At 35.4% G+C, this 7528-nt stretch overlaps 1 protein-coding gene across 1 annotated transcript; it reads left to right on the top strand.

The window, feature by feature from the left end:
* Positions 1 to 2895: 2895 nt before the first annotated feature.
* On the top strand, positions 2896 to 7290 carry LOC21395295 (protein ENHANCED DISEASE RESISTANCE 4). Its single transcript, XM_010106678.2, has 5 exons — positions 2896 to 3463; positions 3795 to 6123; positions 6407 to 6467; positions 6563 to 6786; positions 6892 to 7290. The coding sequence occupies exons 1-5, from the start codon at positions 3349 to 3351 to the stop codon at positions 6956 to 6958; spliced, it is 2796 nt and encodes a 931-aa protein (XP_010104980.1). The 5' UTR covers positions 2896 to 3348; the 3' UTR covers positions 6959 to 7290.
* The last annotated feature ends 238 nt before the right edge of the window (positions 7291 to 7528 follow it).

Genomic DNA, 7528 nt, shown 5'->3' with positions numbered 1-7528 from the left:
ATAAACTAAGAACAACACATAATATAGTATTACAAAAAGTATTTGTTTGCTAAGTGACATCCACTAGCTAATTAATACAGCTAAAAGTGGACGTTTAGTTCATGAATTCAGAATCATGATTTAGAACTATTTTCGTTTTACGTGTGTTTTTTATGAGAGAAAAATATTTTAGAGAATCATGAATCATGATTCAAAATTAAGGACGAATACAAAAAATAAACATCTCATTAATTAAGCTTCACGACTTGTCAAATTTATTTAACGGCGTCAGAAAAGTGAAGGAAAACAATATCATGACGCACGTGAGGCTTTTCTTAATCATTGTTTGATGTTTCCTGTATCCAAATAGAGATTGTGTGTGAAGGGGCATAGCCATGCCCAAATAGTATCCTGATACTCTTATGACATGTTTACTTATGGGGAATGGGAATTGGGAATCAGAATCAACCTCATATTTTTTTACTCATTTTTATCTTGAAATGAGAGTGAAAATGTGTGAATCTCACACCAATTTAAGAATGAGAAATGAGATTGGTACTTCCCTCACCCCCACCGGATTGACACTCTCAACCTAATAGTAAATATTAATTAAGATTTATCCTTAATTCTACTAATAACAAATTTGTGAATAGAAAATAAAAAAATTGAAAAATGTCCTAATTTACTTTCACGCCTCTCGTATCTCCTTGCTCACTTCATTTGATATTTTTCTTTTCTTTTCTTTCTTTCTTACTAGTGTCATGGACGAATTCATATCAATGCAAATAATTAAATGAAACTAAAATAGTTTTTTTTTCATGCTTATAATTTGATTCTTGTGTTATGCCTATTGCTTTTCATTTTTCAATCTATATCCTAAGCTGATTTTTGTTTTTTTATAATATGCAGTGCAATGCTAAATCTAATTTCATATGTTGATAATGTAGAGTAACCATGTCTCAACTTTTAGCACGAAAGAAGAGAGTAATTAACAAAATCTAATTACTAATTAGTTATCCTAATTTATAGGATTAATTAGGTGTGATTTAAAAAATCTAATTACTAATTAGTTATCTTAATATTAATATAGTTAGCATAATATACAATTTTTTTTTTAAATTCAACACATAAAAATCTACTAAGAGGATATGTAAGTAAATTTATAATAGTTTATTCTGATTTTGGGCCTAAGTAAACGCATGAATGGGATCGAGACTGATTCTGACTACGATTCCTGAAATCTAAGACCTCGTTCACTTCACAGATTTGAATTTTCAATTCGAGCTAAGATGTGACATTTTCTGAAAACTTTTTATTGTAGCAGAAAAAGTTAGATGTGACATTTTTTGAGAACTTTTTACTGTAAAAACCTAAAACTGAAAACTCGAATCAGTAAAATGAACGAGACTTAAATAAACTTCTGAGAACTTTTTACTGTAAAAACCTAAAACTGAAAACTCGAATCAGTAAAATGAACGAGACTTAAATAAATAGCTTATTTTGATTCTGATTTTTGACTCCGATTTGTGTCCACTCCAAATCTTATTCACTCTAATTACGAATAAATAAACATGCCGTTAAATTGATATATCTATCATAAGTGGCCAGTTGTTTTGGCATATAAGAAGGTTCTAGATTGATATATATTGAAAAGTAGAATAATGGGGTTAGGAATGTTAAGAGCGTTAAAAAAATGGTTATAATTGAGGTAGTGAAGACTGATTCAGGAAAAATAAAATAAAATAAAATAAAAAAGTGTAATTCCCAATCATAAGGACTTTTGGGATTCCATTGCTTTATAATAAATTTCACACGTTTATATTGTATCTCATTCATGAATTAGACTAAGAAGAACCAGCCAAACGGGTGTCATCATTGTGCGACAAAGTTTAAAATTAATGAGCTCCATTTGGGCAATAACAGTATTTGGCATATTGAAAGCATCACAGTCATTACAAATGGAATAAACTAAGAACAACGCATAATATAGTATTACAAAAAGTATTTGTTTGCTAATTGACATCCACTAGCTAATTAATACAGCCAAAAGACAAAATCTCAACAAGAATCTAACCTCAAATTAGCAGAATTTACCCAGTCATTAGTCATCACAAATCAAAAGTTGAACTGTCATTGTCGTTATCTAAACTTTATTTATTTGTTATTTATTTTGTTAATGCCAAAGTCAAAATATCAACCCCACGTCCCCACCCAATTTACCTACTAACCACTAAATTTAAACAGTAGTAATAGAACAACTAGAAAATCAAACTACATCAGAGTCTTTAATATTAAAAAAAAAAAATTTAGAATCTGATCATATCAAATTTTAAAAAATAATAATTTAATAAAATTTGATAAGAATCTACAACTTATGCAATTTATTAAAAGTAAAGAGTATTTTTTATACTCGTCCAAAATTCTCCTAAAATAAACTATCAGTATCTTGAGCTTTTTTTGATACGGGAAGGGAAAAAAAAATACTACAGATAGTACCGAGTTATATCAAATTCTTATATTTTTATCAATTTAAATTAGAGTTTTTTTTTGGTCCCCCAACATAATATTCTCATTGGCATAGTTTTTTAACTAGATTTTGTCAAATATAGTTTTTTTTTTATAAGTCAAATATAGTTTTTTTTTTTTTTTTTTCCTGATAGATTTGAAAAGTTAAAACCGAGTCGTATCCGTGGTCAACGTTTTGCTCGTTCAAGATCATCTAGTACACATGTGGTGGTTTATCTCTTCTCTTCTGTCAACGCAGACGCGTGGGCTTATTCAAGAAAGCGATGATTTGCTGTTGAAAACGACGACGTTCTTAGCATTGCATTGCTGCCAGCCAGTAACATAACATGAGCATAAAATATATATATATTTATATATATTTTTTTTTTCTCTGAAATTTGTCGGGAATCGGAGAGAAAGACCAGTGAAGATTATTATTCATTCCTTCCCTCCAATTCCAAGGTTACAATTTCATCGGGAACCGCAGAGTCTCAGTTTAGTTAAAGACTAAAGACCAAAGCATTTCTGTTATTTATTTATTTTTTCCTTCTCGCTGGGGAAAATCACAGTACGGGAAAGAAGTTAGTTATTTGTGTGAGAGACTTTGAGAGATCTTCTTTTGATCAACATCTAAGCTCAAAGTTGAACTTTTTGTTCTATACTTATCTTGGTTTGTCTTTGATTTTCATGGCTAAAATGTTTTGATCCTAAAGTAAAAGCCTTTTTCCTTTGTTGTCTTTATCAGTTTTCTGCTGTAAAAATAAAAAGTTTTCGGATTTCGAGGTTTTTGAGCTTTTCTTGAGCATTTGGGTGGTTTTCTGGTTTTGGGTCTTCGGTTTTTTATGGTTCATGTAATACTTACTAATGGCTGAAGGGTCAAAAGTTAGGTTAGTTCGTTGCCCTAAATGTGATAATCTATTACCAGAACTTCCAGATTATTCTGTTTATCAGTGTGGTGGTTGTGGTGCAATTCTTCGAGGTATGTTCATATCTTTTCCTTTGGTTATTTTTATTTTTATTATTATTATTTTTGAAGATCTCTTTTGCTTTATTATTTATTTTTCTCTTTGCTCCCTATTTCTTTGTTTACTATTGCTAAAATATCATAAGAAATTTGTAAAGAAAAGGAAAAGGGAATTTCGCAAACATGCACTGCTTTGTTAATCCAAACTCTTGTTTTAGTCTGTCCGAAAGTTTCCATTTTTTGCCCTCCTTTTCTTCTTGTTGCGTTTGCAATTTGTGAGCAAATCAAGGACCTTTATAGTGATTCTGAGTACTTTTCTTTTTCCTTTTTTTCCCCATAATTGCAGCAAAAAAGAGATACGCAGATAATGATATGTTGTCTGAAAAGTCAGATGAGGAAAAGGGTGGTGGGGATTCTGAGAAATTAGAGAAGTTAGTAGAGAAAGGGAGTGATAATTCAAATTTTGCTTCCGAGAGTGAAATGGAGGATAGTGGGAATGAGCATGTTAGGAGAAAAGAGAGAGCCTTTGTGGAAAAAAAGGCTAATTTCATTCGTGGTGGTTTGCAAAGAACAGAAAAGAAACAGGTTTTGGTTGGTAAAGATACAAGTGTTAGTGAAGAGTACAAAGATTTAAGACTTGATCAGTGTGTTGAAGAGAGAGAATATGGATCTGTTGATAGGTATACCCGATTGTCGGAACACCAGATGGATCCCAGGACTTGTGGAACTGGTCGATACAGGGACATGAGCAGATCCGAGTCTGTGAATTCGAGTTTAGAAGAAATTTCAACGCAAGTGAATAGGTTTACGGGGTCCTTGAGATCGAGGGCGGGAATGGGTTGGTCAGGTGTAGAAAGAGGTAGTAGGCTTGAGGGATTATATGGGAACAACTCAGTTTCTGATCAGGAAAGAGCACGAACTTTTGGTTATCCTGATGAGGGGACTTCAAACTATGACCCGTATTTGTTTCGTGACCATGAAAGGCAGATAATTAGTGGTCAACATGTCAAAGTGCCTGATGGAGTAAAGAATTTGGAGCAGGAACGTGCCGAGATTCTTAGGAAGTTGGATGAGTTGAAGGAGCAACTTAGCAGATCTTATCATGTCGCTGATAAACCGAAAGAAAGGGAACCTACGGATAGGACTTTGCCTTATCCTTACGGAATTCAGGTTCCCTATAATGTTTCAATGCAGCCACCTGCCCTGGATAAGCAGGTCCCTAGGCCTCCTCATTACAACTATAGCCACGGATCGGTTCCTCATACGAATCACCATCATGTTGATATGCATAACCTTTATCCTCCTAGAAAACATAGCTTGAATAAGATTCCAGAATATGATGATCCTTTTCAGCCACAACTGACAAGAAAGCCTCACCGTCTGCCGCCCCATCAATACCAACATGTATCACCTCATGAATACTATTCTGGACAGTACAGGACTTTTGATTTAGTAGAGTCCATTGCATCATATCCACATGAAACCTTTTCCCATGCTCCTACATGTGCTTGCTTGAGCTGCTACAACCAGAATTTGCAGGTTCCTCCGAGTGTCCCACACACTAAAGCTCCAATCAATCCAAATTTTTACCGTCATGGTGATCCTGTTGGGTTCGGGCCACAAAGTTGCCCTCCGTCGGAATCACTTCACCAACATCTGCATACAAGATGGCCCGGTGATCTTGAATCAGAACACAATAGTTATGGTCAACCAAGGAGGGTAGCTGCAACCTGTAAGACTGGACGGCTTTACCATCCCATTGCAGGTGGTGCCCCATTCATTACTTGTCACAAATGTTTTGAGTTGCTGAAACTGCCCAGAAAGCTTGGAATATCAGGCAGTAATGAGCAAAGACTACGATGTGGTGCCTGTTCAGCTGTGATCTTGCTAGAAATGGAGAATAAGAAGCTTATCATGTCTGACCCTTCGGAACTCAAACGTTTGTCTGCTGAGGGAGACGAAAATTCTCAAGAGGTGTCAAATGACAGCCTTGTAAGTTCTGGTTCTCTGAATGCTAATGGCACTAGCTCCTGCACGGAAGATTTTAAAAAGTCTGGTTATAACTTCCAGTCAGCACTGGTACAAGATGAGAGATTGAACTTAGATGAGTTCGAGAAGAGGCGAGGCCATACTTTGTCATCTTCCATTTCTTCCAGGGAAGACGAGAGTTTTGATTGTGTGATTTCTCGAGAAGATGTTTCTGTATCTGCTGAGATGCCCTTAAAGAATGTTCTGTCTCCAAAACCTCCACGTTCACCTGTCTGGCAGGAGTCTGATAGTCCTAAACATGCCATGAACAGATATGGGCAAGGAAACAAGAGTAAACGTATGGAGCATGACAATGAGGTCTTCAGTATGGTCAGCATGGGAGAAAATTCGGTGAAAGATACAATGGAGGCCACTGAGTTGGATGTTTCTTTTGAGGAATACCAAAATAGCAGTTTGTCTCAAGACTCCACAGAAATATGTAAAGAAGAAGATCGATTCAAGTTCAGCAAAGGCAGTGATACCTTCTTCGCAGGTTTCATCAGGAAGAGTTTTCGAGATTTCTCAAAATCTAATTATGGAGGTATGGGCGAAAAGCCTAAGGTTTTTATTAATGGGCAACCTTTACCAGATCGTGTGGTAAAACGAGCTGAAAAGTTTGCTGGCCCAATTCGTCCCGGAGATTATTGGTGAGTCTGGATACTAAAGCTTAGGTATTTGAATTAACATTTCAAATCGTGTATGTTATAAATTTCTAAAAGCAATTCATGAACATTATAGTTCACTATTAGATTGGACGAACATAAGGTTAGCGAGGAAAATGTTAATATTGTATGGAATTATGAAATCCCTTTATTTCATTTTTATAAAAAACCGAATATCCCTTTGATTGAGATTCCTCTCAATGTTTTAAGTTATTTGAGAGATACTATTTTTCTTTTGATTGAAAGATTCATGCTCTTTTTTAACCAGGTATGACTTTAGAGCTGGATTCTGGGGAGTCATGGGTCAACCTTGCCTCGGCATAATTCCCGTGAGTTAAATGGATTTTCGACTTCTGAATCTCTGTCAGTTATCCACACTGTCGAATATATGAACAAAGCGTTTTCTTGTTTCTGTTACCTTCAGCCATTTATTGAAGAATTCAATTATCCTATGCCAACAAATTGTGGCGCCGGAAACACTGGCGTCTACGTAAACGGGAGAGAGCTCAATCAGAGAGATCTAGACTTACTCGCGGAAAGGGGACTGCCAACCACAAGTGAAAAGTTTTACATTATCGAGATTTCGGGGAAAGTCATGGATGAGGACACTGGCGAGGAGCTTGACAAGCTTGGAAGACTTGCTCCGACGTAAGTCTAAGTCCTATATACTGCATTTAGTTAACTACCGATTTAGCACGTGTTATATAGCCTTGTGGTTTCCATACTAATTATTATGGACACTTTGCTGAGCAGAGTTGAGAGGACAAAGCTTGGATTTGGCATGAAAGTACCAAAAAATGGTCTCGTGATTCGGAGCTAGCTCGTGGGATTTTCATAGCCTTCATTGATTGCAGGTTCTTCAATTTTTCTTTGTAGAGCAGATCCAAAATCCTTGGAACTATTGTATTTGTTTGTTGCAGAAAAACTTCTTGCCAAAATATTTGCTTGTTGGTATAGATTGTCATGTAGATTGAGATAGATGAGACTATTACCCCCAGGCGTTTGAGTGATGCATTTTGTTATCCTTAGATGGCTTTGGCTATTAGTAGATCCAAGGTCCAAACCCTTACCAATTTGTATTTTGTTGTCCTTCAGGCTTTTATGTATATCTTCTCTTTGTATTACTCAAGGGCATTGGATTTTTCATGTAAAGTGTTAGGACTAATTCTTTTTAGCAGCTTCCTTAAGGGACTCGCTTCGCTACCAAAAGAGAAACACACAAAAACAAAGAATCTGTGGTAAGAAAGAAACAAAAGTTTCTTTTTATTTATTTTCCTGCTAGAAGAGGTTGAAACGTTAAAAACACCGTCTGGCTCACAGATTCATGTGGTTTGAACCATCAGCCAATTTCGAACAGATATTTGGATGAGCGAATTTTGACCCCAGTTTA

Source organism: Morus notabilis, unplaced genomic scaffold (assembly GCF_000414095.1).
Source record: "Morus notabilis unplaced genomic scaffold, ASM41409v2 Scaffold118, whole genome shotgun sequence".
Lineage (NCBI taxonomy): Eukaryota > Viridiplantae > Streptophyta > Magnoliopsida > Rosales > Moraceae > Morus > Morus notabilis.
Note: the sequence above shows the minus strand (reverse complement) of the source record. Positions and strands in the feature narration are given on the sequence as shown.

Bases quoted from the DNA above. Each gene is read 5' to 3' on its own strand.
- LOC21395295 (XM_010106678.2), top strand. From the start codon at position 3,349: ATGGCTGAAGGGTCAAAAGTTAGGTTAGTTCGTTGCCCTAAATGTGAT. The intron at 3,464-3,794 runs GTATGTTCATAT...CCATAATTGCAG, and splicing joins TTGTGGTGCAATTCTTCGAG to CAAAAAAGAGATACGCAGAT. The intron at 6,124-6,406 runs GTGAGTCTGGAT...TTTTTTAACCAG, and splicing joins ATTCGTCCCGGAGATTATTG to GTATGACTTTAGAGCTGGAT.